Consider the following 19,424-nt stretch of genomic DNA (forward strand, 5'->3'; position numbering starts at 1 on the left):
ACGCTGTGTGATAGTGTGTAGAGCTGTGTTTGGGTGGAGGGGTGGGTTTTTTTGGAGTTGTAGGTAGCAAAGGGCTACAGGGACCTCCCCTGCTTCCTGACTTGGTTAAAGACATTGCTTGATATATGTTGACAGTGGGTACATATGTGAGGAATGGGCTTAAGTTCTTTAAGACATGTTAACACTTTTTTGTGTGAGGGAAAATGGGAAGTATCACTGTGTATTTATTGAGTATGCATATATTTGGTGTTGAAGGTATTTCCTGGTCTAGGTTAGTTTTGCATGTTTGTCTCTCTTAACCTTTAGAGTATCTTTAATAAAGGTTGAGAAACAGAAATAACTTTGACTATTAATAACTTCCCTATTAATAAAAGTGCTAGTTATTAAATGTTACACATTTCTTCTAGATCAGCTCTGTAACAGAAGTACTGAATCTTTTAAAACCAGGAATGTTTTAAAAAAAACCAAATATAATTTTCTTTTTTCAGGTATGAGGTACCATGAGTAATTTGTTTGTTTAAGTCTAGGTAAGACTTTTCTCTAATATCAGTTATGACTGACTACAGCAACAGTGAACATTCCTCTAGTATGCATATTTTGGATTTTTCAATTTCTGCAAAATATCAAGTGCAGATTTGCTCACATAGGTATTTATTTCTTTTTATAGCTAAGGAGTCACCTTTCACACTCTAGCCACGAATTGCGTGTCCAAACTTGAACTTGTATTCTGACTTGCTGTCTCTTGGATTCCCTCTGTATCTCACGCTATTGCAGTCAAAGTCCTGGCCCACAATATGTGTCTGGTTTTCCCCTTTTCAATATAACATATAATGGATTACTGAATGACATTTAGTCATGATTTGTCTTTTGTAGAATTGTCTTTTCTAATGCTGTAAAGGCAACCCCGAAATTCACAGGACCACGTGCACAAGATACATAATATTATTCCCATTTTATGTCTGGAAGAGTTGCAGTACAGAAATGCCAAGGAATCTCTTCTGGGTCAAAGATCAAGTTATCAGTAGAGACAGTAGAGGAACCTATAAATTCTACATCCAAGTTCTTTTAGTGCCTTGACTAGTCAAGATTCCCTTATTAATTAGCCCTGTCAGACTATTTATAGGAAATGTATCCACAGGAATGGTAAGATGTAAAACATTTCTAAATATATCTAGTCCAATCAAATGACAATTATGCCGTTAGTTAAGTTTGCCAGACAATGTTTTGCCAAAGATGGTTTGCCAAAATATATTTTGACTGAAGGAAAAGGAAACATCCAGAGCATCTGCATACCAGACTCTATAAAAGTCTCTTTGGAGAGCTGTGCCCAGTCTTGACAGAAAATTTCAAGGTAAGTGTATGACTCCTGTGAACTTCTGGGCAAAGCATATACCTTTTTATTCCATTTAACTTCCTATAAGCCTTGGATATCCATTTGTATCAGGGACTGTCTCTATCACCAGTGATTTTATTCTAGGTTTGAAGGCAGCATTTTTTCGTTCAGCTTATATATTAGCTCCGGATATCTGTGCAACACAAAATGAGTTGCTATGTTGTCAAACAGCAGTGACTGACTTCCAGCCTCTGCCACCAGAATTTAGCAACTTTTAAGGAACAGGAAGAAATCCAACAGTGTAAGTTTTCTAGAAAGCAGAACAGGACATAGTGACATTTATATCATCTGTCATAATGCAAGATGAATTGTCCATAGCAAGTAAATTTTCCATTGAAAAGCCACTATTTGCTATCAGACACGGAAGTCTCTCAGAGACTCTCGGGTAGTATTTTTAAAAAAACCCAGAGACTTATTTAATATGAAGTCTCTGTTATGGCAATGTCCAAATTCACTAGAGTCCACAAAATTGAAGTAATACTGCTAAACTGTATTACAATACTGCGACACTAAAGAACTTTTCTATACTTTGTTAAATGGCTAGATGTCTAAGGATTAATTTCAGAAAAGTATGCAAGTATTTTCTGCCAAGACTGGGAAGCTTAAATCCTACTTTTGACTTGTTTATACCTACTTAAATATTTGAAGAGATCAAAGTGCAAGAGATTTCCTCTTTTCCACATAAAGCTGTTCACTCACTGACCCAACATATCTTCTTTCCTACAGAGTACTGTGCTGACTGTGCCTCCTGTGTAAGTGCAACCATGGCCTCTGCAGACTCTGAGATGGCTGTTTTTGGGGAGGCAGCTCCTTACCTCCGAAAGTCAGAAAAGGAGAGAATTGAGGCCCAGAACAAGCCTTTCGATGCCAAGACATCCGTCTTTGTGGCCCATCCTAAGGAATCCTTTGTGAAAGGGACAATCCAGAGCAAAGAATCAGGGAAGGTCACTGTCAAGTCTGAAGCAGGAGAAGTGAGTAAAAACCAAGGTTTAAAAACAGTATGTAATTCCCAGTCTCAGCTCTTAGCTGACATACATGCATTTCTTTATTCTTCGTCAGACTCTGACTGTGAAGGAAGATCAAATCTTCGCCATGAACCCTCCCAAGTATGATAAAATCGAGGACATGGCCATGATGACCCACCTCCACGAACCTGCTGTGCTGTACAACCTCAAAGAGCGTTATGCAGCCTGGATGATCTACGTAAGTACCAGCAGCAGTCTTCCTTTGGGTAGCTAGGAGGAACTGCTCTGCCAGGCTAAGTGGAAGCCAATGTGCTCTCTCCCTTCCTCGCAGACCTACTCGGGTCTCTTCTGTGTCACTGTCAACCCCTACAAGTGGCTGCCGGTGTACAACCCAGAGGTGGTGTTGGCCTACCGAGGCAAGAAGCGCCAGGAGGCCCCTCCACACATCTTCTCCATCTCTGACAATGCCTATCAGTTCATGCTGACTGGTGAGACCATGGCAGCATCTTCATGGAGATATAACAATTGTTGTTTTTTTTTAAAATTTGTGTGTGTAAACCTCAGCATGAGCCTTTAATTAACTTATTTTACCAGTTGCTGATATTATGCATGAGACACAGTTCTGTCCTAATGATTTTTAAAACTCTAATTGATAGCATGCAGACAAGAGCACTGAAAAAGTTACAGTGAAGAATAATTAATAGGATGAATTGAGTCAGGTGAAACAAAAATTCTCCCCTACCTGTTACTGAGATCTGATTTGCTCAAAATGTGACAGAAAATATTAATAAAGCTCTGAACAATTTAATTAATCTCTCCCAAAACTGTATTGTTGGTTAATTTCCAGCTGTTTTGGCTTCATGAAGACATTGTTTGAAAAAGCAAATGATCTGATTTCAAGTGTTATTCTGATACTTACAACTTCTTGGGAAAGAACAAGAGCCAGAATCCCAATGAAGTTGCAGCCTCAGGAAACAGTGATAAATGCCTTCATTTCAAATTAGCTATTAGTTAATACTCCTGTATTATGGATTTGCTTCTTAGGCATGAAAGTTACTTGCCCAGAAAGGACTAGAATTCTGTGCTCAAAACTGCAATATGCAGAAGGGAATCAATGGTTTGATGGTCATGCATCTACAGTTGTTTCATGATTCCACAAGGACCTTACTGAACATCACAGAATAGTAATGTTGACTGTTAAAAAAAGTGCCTGAATATTGAATAAAAAGAGAATGATAATTTGAATGGGTTTTTTTTTCTCCTTTTCCACTTCCACTTTTAACACTGGGGCAGGTTCATGAATAACAAGTACTTTAGCATTTTTTTTTTACATTTGCTACCTTCTTTCATCTTTCTCTTAGTTAGTGTCTTTAAAACAGACTTGTAAAGACAGAAATAAACAAAAAATGAGCAGAAACAATCTGAAACAAATACAACCAAAACAACAAAAACCTACATTCTTTCCCACCTCAGAAAGAATTCATTCCTTTGAATTCACTGGTGAAAAGGAAAACTAAGAAAAGGAGAAAAAAAAAAGATCTTATTTAAACATTTTCAACATTGATTAAATCTCTACACTTCTACAAATGAGTTAGGTAAGGAGGAGATCAGAATTCTTTTGACCCATACAGTTAGTGGCTACAACCCCTTGCTAGTTAGAGATGAGACCTAATTAACCAGACTTCTCAAAGGGTATTTTGTTAAAGGGAAACAGGTATGAAATGATCTCAGATTCTTAAATTGTTTGAGGAGTCACAGATGTGTAAGCAGTTAGTTATTCTTGCTGGGACCTTAAAAAGGCACACAAGAAATGTGAAATTAATCTTTGTGGATTCTACAGGGAGTTCTTTCATACCAAAACCTTCCAATCTCTATAACAGACTTCTCTGTGGAAGGTAATCCTCCAGACTTCTTGAAGTCACTGGAAAGTAAAGGGCATTCTTGCATCAGTATTCATTTCATACAGAGATTGATATGAGAAATAGGTCAAATGAAGAAGAAATGTCCTATTTCAATGACTGAAAAGGGAGTTTAAATGAATACCTCAGAGGTGAAAAAAACACTGAAGAAATCCAAACTCTGATAACTCCAGCCCTCTCCATATAATATACACGATCTCTAAAAGCACTGCTTGTATTTATCACACACGTGTTCTATATTACTCAAGAATGCCACTAACAGCATCTTTGTTTCTGCCTCTTTCACAGATCGCGAGAACCAGTCAATCCTGATCACGTATGTACACCCCCTGCTCGGGTCCCTGCAGGGCTACCCGGTGCCAGGGGACCTCCTGCCTGACCACACGCTCTCTGCTTCTCTCTTTGGTTTGACAGCGGAGAATCCGGTGCAGGGAAGACTGTGAACACAAAGCGTGTCATCCAGTACTTTGCAACAATTGCAGCAAGTGGGGAGAAGAAGAAGGAAGAGCAGCAGGCAGGCAAAATGCAGGTAAATTAATAGATACTAGCTTGAATCAATGCTTTCCTCTGTTCCTGACATGATTTTTGGAAAGGATAACCAGCAATAATTATTGTCTTGTAGGGAACGCTTGAGGATCAAATCATCAGCGCCAATCCACTGCTGGAGGCCTTTGGAAACGCCAAGACCGTGAGGAACGACAACTCCTCACGCTTTGTAAGTTGTGGCTTTGGACAAAATCTCTCTCTCTCATTACAAGATAAGTGATGGCCCTAGCAGTAATCCATGTAAAGGAGACATCAAAAGAACCCATCCAGGCTGAAATGCTGCTGCTTCTCCTTAACAGGGCAAATTCATCAGAATCCACTTCGGGGCCACAGGCAAACTGGCTTCTGCTGACATTGAAACTTGTAAGACACTCTCCTGGCCTGATCCATTCCTTCCTAAATTCCCACCTCCATGTGCCTTCCTGTGCCTAACTCTTTCTACCTTCCTTGCCAGATCTGCTGGAGAAGTCCAGAGTCACTTTCCAGCTGAAGGCAGAAAGAAGCTACCACATATTTTATCAGATCATGTCCAACAAGAAGCCGGAGCTAATTGGTAGGAAGGATCATTGTGTCTTTTTGAAGATGATTGCTGAGCAACAGTTCCCTCTATTACCTGGTTGGCAAAACTAAGCCTGTGCCTTGCCTCTTCCTGCTTTCAGACATGCTCCTCATTACTACCAACCCTTATGATTTCCACTATGTGAGTCAAGGTGAGGTCACTGTTCCCAGTATTGATGACCAGGAGGAGCTCATGGCTACAGATGTAAGTAACACAGCAAAAAGGTACCTGTTGTACGTGTCTCAAAGGTGACAAAGGTGACCTACTAAGGACATGTAATTTACTTCATTGTTTTGACTGCAGAGTGCCATTGACATCCTGGGCTTCACTGCTGATGAAAAGACTGCCATCTACAAGCTGACAGGGGCTGTCATGCACTACGGGAACCTGAAGTTCAAGCAGAAACAACGAGAGGAGCAGGCAGAGCCCGATGGCACAGAAGGTATCAGCAAATTCAGCAACTGACTTGTTCAAAGAACTTCTCTGTTTGCAGAGATCATATGTTAGCCTCCAAAGACAGGCCTTTGTTAGCCTGAGTCAACACATAAAACACTGAGGAAAAGCATCCTTGTTCATTGTCTATCTAGCTGCAGAGGTGCTTCCCTGATCATGGGAAATACCATTATTTTATCCAATGGATAATCCCCAAACACACACAGCCTGAAAGGGGGAACTTCAGCCTCAACACAGGATATCACTCTCTCTGTGAAACCTTCAACCACTAGGTCACCATGATGTGCATTTATATTTTTGGTGAAATAAATCCTGCATTCTTTGCTATGCAGAAATCCCCTTTCCACAGAAAAGGAAGGTGCTGCATGCATGCCTCATGTATTCTCAGAGGCTTTTGGGGTTCTTCTGTGAACTTCCAGATTACAGCTACTCCTATCCAACCGATACCTGTTCTTGCTTTCAAAGAAGGCCATCATCAGCTTCCAGAATTTACTTTCCTTCCCAGACCTTCTGTATAAGACCAGACCAATGCTTTTCCATTTCTAGAACATGAACAGCAGATTTGTTCACACTGACAAAATTCTAGACATTGTCCAAAGATAAATGCTTCTCTCTCTCTCTCCCTCTTCAGTGGCTGACAAGGCTGCCTACCTGATGGGCCTGAACTCAGCTGAATTGCTCAAAGCCCTGTGCTATCCCCGAGTCAAAGTTGGGAATGAATTTGTGACCAAAGGTCAAACTGTGGAACAGGTAAAATCTGGAGGTTGAAAATACATAGCTTGAAAGAGTACTTGAGCATTCTTCTTTGACCCTGGGAGGTAACTCCAGTCCTGTCTTCTCCACTTTAGGTGAACAATGCAGTTGGTGCCCTGGCAAAAGCTGTCTATGAGAAGATGTTCTTGTGGATGGTTATTCGCATCAACCAACAGCTGGATACCAAGCAACCCAGACAGTACTTCATTGGTGTCCTGGACATTGCTGGCTTTGAGATCTTTGACGTAAGGAACAAGGGTTCGGCACCATAGTCAAGGGAGGGGCAGAGAGGGGTCATGAGGACTCAGAAACACACTTCTTTTTAAGAAGATTCAGAGATTTATCCTCCTCATCGGCAGTTTTCTAGAAACCCCTCCCTCTTCTCTGTCACAGTAGCACCCTCAAATGGCTTTACTAACAAACACTTTGATTCTAACACTGTCAACAGGTAGAAGAAAGCTCTGCTTTCTGACAAATGATCTCAGAGGCCCCTGAGTTTGCAAAAGTCTTAGGCTTCGCAAACAAAGAGACAACTCTAGGACTAAGGCTCACACAGATGTGGGCCGTGCTATGGGAAAGTTCACAGCATGCTTCCTGTGTTGTGAACGCACTGATGATGCTAGGACTTCCGTGTCAGAGCAGAGAAGTCCCTGGATTGTTGATCTGAGGGCAGAGAAATTCTTGGGTGGGACACTGAGGAGGTTTCCACTGTCTGGGAGGTCAGAGAGCTGAGACACCTGCACGATGCTGCAGCTAAGGTTACTGAAGGATTTGCTCTTGAGTAGCACAGTAAAAAAGAATTGTTACTTTTAGCTTGATTTCAAAAGTAATAATAATAAAATCCTTTGAGGACAGTAAATTCTACAATAGAAGTCCTGCTGAGGAAACACACGCTGTTACAGTACGGTTAGGAGTGGTGTTTCAGCTGGGGAACTTCAAACAGCTTTAGGAGAATGCTAGCAATACCCTGTGGTGTTTGCCACACCTTGAGAAGCTGTGCACCTCTTCTTGCTTTGGGCAGTTCAACAGCTTTGAGCAGCTGTGCATCAACTTCACCAATGAGAAGCTGCAACAGTTCTTCAACCACCACATGTTCGTGCTGGAGCAGGAGGAGTACAAGAAGGAAGGAATTGAATGGACATTCATTGACTTTGGGATGGACCTGGCTGCGTGCATTGAGCTCATTGAGAAGGTACCTTTTCCATACAAGTGTGCGACGTATTTTGGAATTCTGTGATGTTTCTGAGCCAGATTCAGCTCAGACAGAACTCACAGCCAGACATTCAGTGTCAGTTAAAATATTTTGCACTGAAATGTATTTTAGTCTAGGGAAGAGAAAGTAGGAAATGCAAATCTGTCTCATCAATCCTGCATTACCTGGTCTTCAAGCATGGAAAAGGTAGCCTGGGCTCCCACCAACAGACTTCTTGAAAACAAACTGGAGTCACTCTCCTTTTTCCTCTGAAGACTCAAATCAGAACTCCACACAGAAATTTGGGAAATAAATATCGTCTTGCCCGACTTCCCAGAACAACTGGGCCTCTTGTAGCTATTTTCCCAATTATTTTTCTGTTTACCACTTCTCCCTCCAATTCTACTCCCAATTCCAACCTGAACTGGACAGATGTTCTTATCAGTTCCTTGAAGATAGGCTGCAGGAAGGCAAGGGAAGGCAGAAATAAGCTCCCTGGCTGAGAACAACTCCTGACAAACTTAGGCCCTTCTTATCCAGGCTGAGATGCTACCAGCAACACACTGGTACCTTTGACGTTCATAGCACATGCTTCACATCATTATTATTTTTCTCTGTCACTTCTTGTGGTACCTTCCAGCCCATGGGCATCTTCTCCATCCTGGAAGAGGAGTGCATGTTCCCCAAGGCAACTGACACCTCTTTCAAGAACAAGCTCTATGACCAGCATCTGGGCAAGTCCAGCAACTTCCAGAAGCCCAAGCCTGCCAAAGGCAAGGCTGAGGCCCACTTCTCCCTGATACACTATGCTGGTACAGTGGACTACAACATCTCTGGCTGGCTGGAGAAGAACAAAGACCCCCTGAATGAAACTGTCATTGGGTTGTACCAGAAATCATCTGTGAAGACACTGGCCTTACTCTTTGCCAGCTATGGTGGAGCAGATGCAGGTCAGCTCTGTGAAAACTGTGTTTTCAGTGTGGGACAATACTGACACAGAATTAAAGCAGTAAACGCTAAACATTTAAAGTTGTTTTGTGTTCTGTAGTGTCCAATATGCAACATCCATATTTTAGTACTTTTTTTCTTTCCTTGCATTTGCAGAGGGTGGTGGTGGCAAAAAGGGTGGCAAGAAGAAGGGTTCTTCTTTCCAGACTGTCTCAGCTCTTTTCAGGGTAAGGGTAAAATTCGTTATCTCTTTGAAGATGGAAAGCAATTTTATTCTGAATCTGAAAGATCTGTTTCAGTTTTGGTCATAGCTCTTGTCATCCTTGAAAATCCTTCCATTGACATCCTTGGAAATTACAGAAGTACTCTGTTAGAACACTACAAAAACTCTACCTCACTGCAATTTTCAGTATTGACACATTGTAGAATTCAAAAATAATAGATCAAACATCAAAAGCAAAAAAATTCCTTGAGATTGTAAGATTGTAAGGCAATGTTTTAATTTCAATGGGGAAAGAGAGTGGGTCTTAAATTACATTAAATTAATGAATTTTGAGGTTAGTTTTCACTTATGTTTTCAAGGTTTCCATTTGGTGGAGGCGGAGACATTTAGGGAGATTAAATTACTACTAAAAAAGTCAATTTATATGGTCTGTACATATATTCCATCCTTTTAAAAAGAACTTATTTAGCTGCAAAATCAGACACTAGTCACGCTTAACCAGGAGTACGTTATCCACTTAAAATGCCCCACTAAATACCACAAGAAATACCAGCTGGAAGGAAAGCTGTGAGATTGCAGATCTGTATTTGTAAAAGGAGATCAAGGAAAAGTAATACTAACTGTTATTCTACAAAAGAATTTCAAAATCAAAAATCTGGGAGCCTCTAGTTTCCAAGTTTGCCTTTGGGAGTTCTGCAAGATGTTTTAGAGAAGACAGATCTGCATCCTGAAACACTCAGTTTGATACACCCGCCATTAAGCTTCCAGTGCTTACGCTTAATAATATAAATTTCATTTCATGATCTTACAGGAGAATTTAAACAAGCTGATGGCTAACCTGAGAAGCACTCACCCCCATTTTGTACGATGCATCATCCCAAATGAAACAAAAACACCTGGTAAGGGGATACAATAGGAGGAAAACTCAAGCCACAGAAGCTCTTCTCTGAGTGTCACACAGAGGGGTAGTCACTAATGGTGATATTTGTTAGGTGCCATGGAGCATGAGCTGGTGCTACATCAGCTGCGGTGCAATGGTGTGCTGGAAGGGATCAGAATATGCAGGAAAGGATTCCCCAGCAGAGTCCTGTATGCTGACTTCAAACAAAGGTAAGAGCGCTACACCTTTCTGCCCATTCAGACCAAGCTGAAGAGCCTGAGTATCGTAATATACTTGAAACATTATACTTTAAATTGGTACTGAGCAGTAATATAGAAATGTTTCACCATCAGTTCATGATGATATGACATTGCTGAGATCAGGATGCTCTTGCACTTAGGGTTAATAGTAAAAAAAATTCTCTATATCCTGTTCTGAAAGGATGAACTGCCTCCAGGCATGAGACTGGTTCAATGAGACAGTCTGAGAAGGCTGTGGGGTTCAATTACAGTGGTGGTTTTGGTGATGGGGACTTCTTCATGTTCTGCTTTCTCTTACAGATACAGAGTGCTTAATGCAAGTGCTATTCCGGAGGGACAGTTCATGGACAGCAAGAAGGCTTCAGAAAAGCTCCTTGGCTCGATTGATGTGGACCACACCCAGTACAGATTTGGTCACACCAAGGTAGAAACAAGACCTGTGTTTAAAGTTTGTCAGGGAGTGGTAAGGGTGGGCTGCTCCATCAGGGGCAGGGAACACAGTACAGTAACAGAGCTGGCAGGGTAGGGGTCTCAATCAGCAAGTGCCCAGCCCAACAGGACTCAAGCAAGGCAAGTGGGGAAGACATTGGAATGGTAGTCAAGTTCAACCAGGAGTCCAGATCGTTAGGCACGTTTGTGACAATAAAGAAGGTCTGAGGTGAAGCCATAAAGACTTGGTTTTCAAGATTGGTCAGGTTCAGATATAGGTAGGCTAACAAGGCCCAGGCACTATTCATTAATGTCTGGACAGATCCACAGCAATGAGATTGGTCTAACATCAAGCCAGGAAGTAAGTCCGCACGTCATGGTAAAGCTCACTGGGGTCCATGACCAGGTATAGGTGTGGCTGAGGCTATGGCTGAACTGGAAACCAGAACGCATACCACATAGCTCAGACAGGGACTGAATGCTGAGGGCTGAGCTTATAGGAAGCTCGTAGGCCCTTGGGCAGAGAGTTCGGGAGGGGGCCCGAGATGAGGCTGGTCATGGCCATTAAGGTCTATCAGGATCCTGAAAGACTCTGTGCCTCTATTCTGTACTACCTGACAACAACATGCTGCAACATTTCCTTTCTCAAGGTATTCTTCAAAGCTGGACTGCTGGGACTCCTGGAGGAAATGAGAGATGACAAGCTGGCAGAAATCATCACTCGCACACAAGCCAGGTGCAGAGGCTTCCTGATGAGAGTGGAGTATCGGAGAATGGTGGAGAGGAGGTACACATTTCTCATATTTAGTTTGTTCTCATGGTACTTGGCTAATGAAGTGTAAATTAATCACACCCAAGCTATGCAATAGCCATGTGAATTTCACTTCAGGGAATCCATCTTCTGTATCCAATACAATGTTCGTGCATTCATGAATGTCAAGCACTGGCCCTGGATGAAGCTGTTCTTCAAGATCAAGCCCTTGCTGAAGAGTGCAGAATCTGAGAAGGAGATGGCCAACATGAAAGAAGAGTTTGAGAAAACCAAGGAAGAGCTTGCAAAGTCTGAGGCAAAGAGGAAGGAGCTGGAGGAGAAAATGGTGACCTTACTGCAGGAGAAAAATGACCTGCAGCTCCAAGTGCAGGCGGTGAGGATCACCATTCATTTGTCCCTGGGAAAAGAACGATATACAGCCAGAATGCTGCTTATTCTAAGCAGAGACTCACAGGAAGCTAACTAACATGCAGTAGAAAACAGTCTAAATCACACACTCTAAGGCACTCTAACGTTGAGTAAACAGGCGCTGGCAGGGGCATGGTGAGTCTCATGGCAGCCCCGCATGAGACTCGGCATTCCTGCTGTCCGAGGAAAGAACCATGTAACACTAGCCAACATGTAAGCCACAGCAGAGAGCTCTGAACTGGAAGGGAAGTATCTCCATCTACTCAGCTTTCAAAGGAGTGCACCTGTCTAACAGAGTAAAGGCAAAGCTGAGAAGGACCCACTTTTCCTGCTTACAGCTACACCAGGCGGCCTTGATTACTTTCAGAAACACAGATACTTCCCATTCAAACTCAATTAGGAAAAGGCAGTTTCTTCACACCAAACAAAACACCACTTGCTCCACTAAATTATTCTCACAAAGCCTTTACTCTGCAAATATTATGAGGTTCATGATGAGTCAATTAAAAAGAAAAAGCTATTGAATACTTTCTTCCGTCAGCTGCCCTCTCTGTGAGGCATTTTTAAGAGACACAAAAAATTTGGATTCGATATTGATACCAGATGAACAGGTTTCCCAGTAGACACCTGGCAAGATCCTCCAGTTGCTGGAGTGGAAGGCCAGGTTCAGCCCCCACTTTAACACGTGCCTCCTCAGTGACACAAACGACAGAGCAGAGATACTTCAAAACATTACAACCCACAAAAATCTGTGTCTCCCCACCAGGAAGCAGATAGCTTGGCTGATGCTGAGGAAAGATGTGACCAGCTCATCAAAACCAAAATCCAGCTGGAAGCCAAAATTAAGGAGGTGACTGAAAGGGCTGAGGATGAGGAGGAAATTAATGCTGAGCTGACAGCCAAGAAGAGGAAACTGGAGGATGAATGTTCAGAGCTGAAGAAAGATATTGATGACCTCGAGTTGACGTTGGCCAAAGTGGAGAAGGAAAAGCATGCCACTGAAAACAAGGTACACACACAGGGAGTCACATAAAGGGTGAAGGGATAGATGCCTCCCACATCAGCCTGGTATCCTCAGAACAAAGCTAGGTTTCGAACATACCAGGAGCACCACAGCGAGGCAGCTAGGCATCCCAAATGAAGAACAAGCTCCCGGCTAAGCACTGCAAAGTGCAAAGGTCACTAGCAGTCAGGTCTTCTACACAGACTTTTGGCACTTTCTTACAATCAACAGGTGAAAAACCTCACAGAGGAGATGGCAGCCCTGGACGAGACCATCGCCAAGCTGACAAAAGAGAAGAAAGCCCTCCAAGAGGCCCATCAGCAGACACTGGACGACCTGCAGGCAGAAGAGGACAAAGTCAATACGCTGACCAAAGCTAAGACCAAGCTGGAGCAGCAAGTGGACGATGTAAGCACACCGGCAGACAGCAAGAACAGGACAGGTATGGAGTTCAACCTGGCTGGCAGAGCCCTGATGGTCTTGTTCTGTTTAGCTGGAAGGGTCCCTGGAGCAAGAGAAGAAGCTGCGCATGGACCTTGAGAGAGCTAAGAGGAAACTCGAAGGAGACCTGAAGCTGGCCCATGACAGCATAATGGATTTGGAAAATGATAAGCAGCAGCTGGATGAGAAACTGAAGAAGTAAGTGTGGCTGTGGGGCCACAGTGTGAGTGCTGGGCTGGTGCACTTGCCTTTTCTCTTTGAGCTCTAACACGGTTTGCTCTGCCCAAAGGAAAGACTTTGAAATCAACCAGATCCAGAGCAAAATCGAGGATGAGCAAGCCCTGGGCATGCAGTTACAGAAGAAGATCAAGGAGCTGCAGGTAAGTCTCTGTTCCTTCCCCTCTCTCACCCAGACACAGGTCAGGTAGGAGGAGGGCATGGGTGTGAAGGGTGCCTAATGTTCCCCAGGCTCGTATTGAAGAACTGGAGGAGGAAATTGAGGCTGAACGAACCTCTCGGGCAAAAGCAGAGAAGCATCGGGCTGACCTCTCGAGGGAGCTAGAGGAGATCAGCGAGCGCCTGGAAGAAGCAGGCGGGGCTACTGCAGCTCAGATCGAGGTGAACAAGAAGCGCGAGGCAGAATTTCAGAAGATGCGCCGTGACCTCGAAGAGGCCACGCTGCAGCACGAAGCCACGGCTGCCGCCCTGCGGAAGAAGCATGCAGACAGCACAGCTGAGCTTGGGGAGCAGATCGACAACTTGCAACGAGTGAAGCAGAAGCTGGAGAAGGAGAAGAGTGAGCTGAAGATGGAGATTGACGACTTGGCCAGTAACATGGAGTCGGTCTCCAAAGCCAAGGTATAGAATTGCAGTAGAACATGCTCCCAGGGCCAAGGTATGGCACATAGGCTGCATCTACCAGCCGCATTCTCATAAAAAAATCCCTGCTGTGAGGATAAGTAAGAGTCCAGGTGTTCATTTCCTTTCCTTCCTTGTATTTGCTATCTAGGCAAATCTGGAGAAGATGTGCCGCACACTGGAAGATCAGCTGAGTGAGATTAAAACTAAGGAGGAGCAGAATCAGCGCATGATCAATGACCTCAATACTCAAAGAGCTCGTCTGCAGACAGAGTCAGGTGAGACATCCTCATTCCTGAGGTGCAATGGGAGGACCTGCACGCCGTGAGGATACCACAGGGTGCAATATGGTAGCTTGTATCTCAGAGCTACTGATCACAGGGGTTTACAGGAACAAATATTATTAATAGTCTAGTTACTTTTTTTCACTTTACCCTTCCCAGGTGAATATTCACGCCAGGTGGAGGAAAAAGATGCTCTGATTTCTCAGCTGTCTAGGGGCAAGCAAGGATTTACCCAACAGATTGAGGAACTCAAGAGACATCTAGAGGAAGAAACAAAGGTGAGGATGTTTAGTATAAAATGACTTTTTCTGGGGACAAAACTGTTCTTTCAACAAGCGACATCACCTCTAAATGAATCTGGAAAACCTGATCTACAATATTTTTACCTGATCTACAAATTATATTTTAAAACCAAAAGTGGTTCAACATTCTTTCCCCAAACGCACGTAGTACTGGAGGGAACACCAGTAATGCACTACCCCCACTCATAAGCTAGGCAGGAAAAGAAGTGTAATGATGTTGATGCGGGAGGAAGTCATCCACAAGGCTTTCATGAGGTTCTGACGATACTCTCTAAGACAGGATTCAGACACATGTGTTGAAACATTTACAGAGACAGCAGATTACCGTCCCCAGAGCACCTGTCACTAACACATCCTGATCCTCCAGAACACATTGATGAAGGCTTCATCAGCTCCCAGCTTTGCATTTGCCTCATTAGAGTTTCATTCTAATGTCACTGTCAATTTCACTGTCAAGAGGCACCTCAAGACAAGTGTTCAGGTTACCAATCCCAGTGTCGCCACAGGCCAAGAATGCCCTGGCCCACGCCTTGCAGTCTGCTCGCCACGACTGTGACTTGCTCCGGGAACAATATGAGGAGGAGCAGGAAGCCAAGGGGGAGCTGCAGCGTGCCCTGTCCAAGGCCAACAGCGAAGTGGCCCAGTGGAGAACCAAATACGAGACGGACGCTATTCAGCGCACAGAGGAGCTGGAGGAGGCCAAGTACGTGGGAAGCGGGATGTCGAATGACTGGAGAGGACTGAGACTGTCAAGGGAAACTGGAGTCTCTGAGAGTGGGTTGGGACAGGGGTGGGACAAAGGTAGGGATATACTGTCTTTGTGGTAGAGGGGAGAGAGACAAAAAGTGTGCTGTGGAGAAAGTGTCGATTGGAAGGACAAACGTAGCCCTTAGGCTAGAAAGGCTAAGACAGGCCGAATACTCAGTAGGTGCTAGGATGCTGGTAGAGTCTTTAGCTCTAACCTGGAGCTGTGCTTATCTCCTCCCAGGAAGAAGCTGGCACAGCGCCTGCAGGATGCAGAGGAACACGTCGAGGCTGTGAATGCCAAATGTGCTTCCCTGGAAAAGACAAAGCAGAGGCTGCAGAATGAAGTGGAGGACCTGATGATTGATGTGGAGCGATCGAATGCTGCCTGCGCAGCTCTGGATAAGAAGCAGAAGAACTTTGACAAGGTCTTTTGGGCTCCAGGCCTGGGGCTCCTGGGCAGAGCATCCCCTCCTGATTGCCACATCCATACTCACGCCCCATTTCCCTTCAGATCCTGGCAGAATGGAAGCAGAAGTATGAGGAAACGCAGGCTGAGCTGGAAGCCTCCCAGAAGGAGTCTCGCTCTCTCAGCACGGAGCTGTTCAAGATGAAGAATGCCTATGAGGAGTCCTTGGACCACCTGGAAACGCTGAAGCGTGAGAACAAGAACTTGCAGCGTAAGTCCCTGGCCCTCTGCTCCTGGCTGGGCTTTCTCCCTATCCACCACTACCCACCGCTCCACATGGGTCTGTGCCTGCAGGTCGGCAAAGATGCCCGTCACCGTGGTGGGGCAGGGCCCTTCCCATTCGGCTCTGTGCCTGACCATGCTGTTGGTCTTTGTTCCCACAGAGGAGATTTCCGACCTCACGGAGCAGATTGCCGAGGGAGGAAAGGCAATTCATGAGCTGGAGAAAGTCAAGAAGCAGATTGAGCAGGAGAAGTCTGAAATCCAAGCCTCACTGGAGGAAGCTGAGGTACACACAGTGCTAATAAATGGTGTCCGGACTAAAAGTATGGGAATAGTTACCTGCAGAGATGGCAGGAAAGCAGCAAGCCTAGATTTCATGTAGTACCGCATAAGAGATTAGTTAGAAAGGAAGCAGTAGTTTAAGTCACTGTTCCTGCTGACTTGTCCAGGCCTCCCTAGAACACGAAGAGGGGAAGATCCTGCGCCTCCAGCTTGAGCTCAACCAGGTGAAGTCTGAGATTGACAGGAAGATAGCAGAGAAAGATGAGGAGATCGACCAGCTGAAGAGAAACCACCTCAGAATTGTGGAGTCCATGCAGAGCACCCTGGATGCTGAGATCAGGAGCAGGAATGAAGCTTGCGGCTGAAGAAGAAGATGGAGGGAGACCTGAATGAAATGGAGATCCAGCTGAGCCATGCCAACCGCGTGGCTGCGGAGGCACAGAAGAACCTGAGAAACACACAGGCAGTGCTCAAGGTCCGTTCAGCAAAGCTACAGAAAGAGAAAAGGCTTCCGTGACATTTTTGGCACCCAAGCGCACACTGCCGCCTTGCAACTTCTCTTGCCTCTTTTACAGGATACCCAGATACACTTGGACGATGCTCTCAGGACACAGGAGGACCTGAAGGAGCAGGTGGCCATGGTGGAGCGCAGAGCAAACCTGTTGCAGGCTGAAGTTGAGGAGCTGCGGGCAGCCCTGGAGCAGACGGAGCGGTCGAGGAAAGTGGCTGAGCAGGAGCTTCTGGATGCCACTGAACGTGTGCAGCTCCTCCATACCCAGGTCAGGCACTCTGCTGGAAATTAATCCCATCAACAAGGGACAACACAGAATGAGATTGCTATGCATCTTGTAAGTGACTACTATGTAACCACTTGAAGAGCTATGCCGTAATATGGCCAATCTAGCCAGCCACCCATGTCTGGTTTGCTGCTATGGCTCTAAAGAGGACTCCTGCATTAAAGACTGTCATAAACAATACTCGCACTTTGAGCTCTTGATGTGGAGGCATGAGGTCTCAAAGTACAAATCATGTCTTTCCTGTTGCACAGAACACCAGCTTGATCAACACCAAGAAGAAGCTGGAAACAGACATCATGCAAATTCAGGGTGAAATGGAGGAGATGATCCAGGAAGCCCGCAATGCTGAAGAGAAGGCCAAGAAGGCCATCACAGATGTGAGTCGGGGGCTCCTTTCAGTGCTCATGGTGGATGTGTGCTCCCCCAAAATGCCTCCAGCCCCAAATGGCTTTGTCCCTTTGCTCCCATCAGGCAGCCATGATGGCAGAAGAGCTGAAGAAGGAGCAGGACACCAGCGCCCACCTGGAGAGGATGAAGAAGAACCTGGACCAGACGGTGAAGGACCTGCAGCACCGTCTGGATGAGGCCGAGCAGTTGGCACTGAAGGGAGGCAAGAAGCAAATCCAGAAGCTGGAGGCCAGAGTGCGTAGGGCTGGTATTTGTGCGTGAGTGAACATGTCCCTTGGAGAGATACCAGGCAAGCTCCAAAGATGGGCTTCTCATTGCAGGTGCGGGAGCTGGAAGGGGAGGTTGATGCTGAGCAGAAGCGCAGCGCTGAAGCCGTGAAGGGCGTGCGCAAGTACGAGAGGAGGGTGAAGGAGCTGACCTACCAGGTAAGGCAGGAGGCCTCCTTGGGCTGGCAGAGTTTTCTCACAGCAAGTCAGATTTTGCAGACACCATTCCCTAGAGGAACTGTTATCCTCACATGATGCTGAACCAATAATTCACTCTCTTTCCTGTTTGCCGACTGCTTTAGTCTGAGGAAGACCGGAAGAATATTCTCAGGCTGCAGGATCTGGTGGACAAGCTGCAAATGAAGGTGAAATCCTACAAGAGACAAGCTGAGGAGGCTGTAAGTACTGCTCGAAGAATGGGCAAGAGCCACCTTCCATCGGGGCAGCACGCTCATTGAGATGAGTATGAATGCCAGGAAAGGGGCATGGAAGAAACTCCCAAGACACAACAGCCCTGGCCATGCCATTTTACTATCGTGTCATGAGGCCTTGCTGAGTTCTGGGCACCCTGCAGTCAGCGATGAACGGAGGGAAGTTCTGCAGCCTGTTTTATACAGCAGGTCAGACTAAACAAACCCAGGGGCCACATCCACTGACTGAGAAGTTCATGAATCTCTGCTAGTAATCAACAGCAGAAGGCTTCAGGGTCCTTCTCAACCTAGTAAGTCACACTGATAGTTGGGCAGCAAGTAGTGGGAGAATAAGTACACAAATGACAAATCCAAGAGACAAAATTGCTCCTCAAGAGTGACACAGTACTGGTGAGGCTTGTCACAGTGGCGTCCTGAATAAGGGAGGATGAGGAGGTCTGTGTGAGGCTTACGTGTAAGCAGTGGTGGGTGGGGGATGGAAGTTGGTGCCTTCCCCAAGGGAAGAGCCGCAGCCCTGCAAGGCCGAGGTGCAGGAGGAGTGAAACCCCTGCCCTGGGCTCCTCACCACCGACTCCCTCTCCCCGCACAGGAGGAGCTGTCCAATGTCAACCTCTCCAAGTTCCGCAAGATCCAGCACGAGCTGGAGGAAGCCGAGGAGCGGGCTGACATTGCAGAGTCGCAGGTCAACAAGCTCCGAGTGAAGAGCCGGGAGTTTCACGGCAAGAAGATAGAAGAGGAAGAGTGAGGATGTCATGAGGCAGCAAAGTGACCTGAGGGCTGCACAAAATGTGAACCTCTAGGTCACTTTCTTCTGTAATTAGTCTTTGTAACCAAGTCAATGTCTAGGGAATACAGAATGTAGCTTCCTTTGCATGTGCACCATGAGCACCAGTTTTCATTTATTTCTCTTTTTACTGGTTAGGTCTTATCATCATTAGCTTCCGGGCACAGCTTTGGCTTATAATTTGTGTACCTATGTCACCGCACAGCTTTTTGTCATCTAGTTCCAAACTACTTATCCCTTCTTTATGACTTAATGACCGGGGCATGAATAGAAATTTAACTTCACATGAAGAGAAATCAAGGACAATAATTCCTGACAGTGACTCCTGCCAGTTCAGCCTTCCTACCGTTCTGTCCCAAACAACACCTTATGTTATATTTACCCATACAGCACCTCAGCACTTTCCAGTTGTGCAACTTGTCAGGTGTGAGCT

The 19,424-nt window shown here is 45.2% G+C and overlaps 1 protein-coding gene across 1 annotated transcript; it reads left to right on the plus strand.

Moving 5' to 3' along the window:
- The first annotated feature begins 2,157 nt into the window (after positions 1 to 2,157).
- On the plus strand, positions 2,158 to 18,952 carry LOC127023886 (myosin heavy chain, skeletal muscle, adult-like). Its single transcript, XM_050908194.1, is given in 39 exon segments — positions 2,158 to 2,364; positions 2,453 to 2,596; positions 2,690 to 2,846; positions 4,566 to 4,593; positions 4,692 to 4,806; positions 4,900 to 4,992; positions 5,123 to 5,186; positions 5,278 to 5,376; positions 5,483 to 5,586; positions 5,686 to 5,824; positions 6,467 to 6,585; positions 6,684 to 6,833; positions 7,610 to 7,780; positions 8,421 to 8,730; positions 8,885 to 8,955; positions 9,763 to 9,850; positions 9,944 to 10,061; positions 10,392 to 10,515; positions 11,171 to 11,307; positions 11,410 to 11,665; positions 12,467 to 12,709; positions 12,935 to 13,111; positions 13,197 to 13,342; positions 13,434 to 13,524; positions 13,613 to 14,002; positions 14,154 to 14,280; positions 14,446 to 14,564; positions 15,095 to 15,291; positions 15,577 to 15,760; positions 15,847 to 16,012; positions 16,185 to 16,309; positions 16,473 to 16,659; positions 16,662 to 16,780; positions 16,881 to 17,084; positions 17,354 to 17,479; positions 17,574 to 17,744; positions 17,831 to 17,935; positions 18,079 to 18,174; positions 18,797 to 18,952. Coding segments are annotated over 39 exon segments (5,823 nt in total).
- Positions 18,953 to 19,424: the final 472 nt, after the last annotated feature.

Source organism: Gymnogyps californianus, chromosome 19 (assembly GCF_018139145.2).
Source record: "Gymnogyps californianus isolate 813 chromosome 19, ASM1813914v2, whole genome shotgun sequence".
NCBI lineage: Eukaryota > Metazoa > Chordata > Aves > Accipitriformes > Cathartidae > Gymnogyps > Gymnogyps californianus.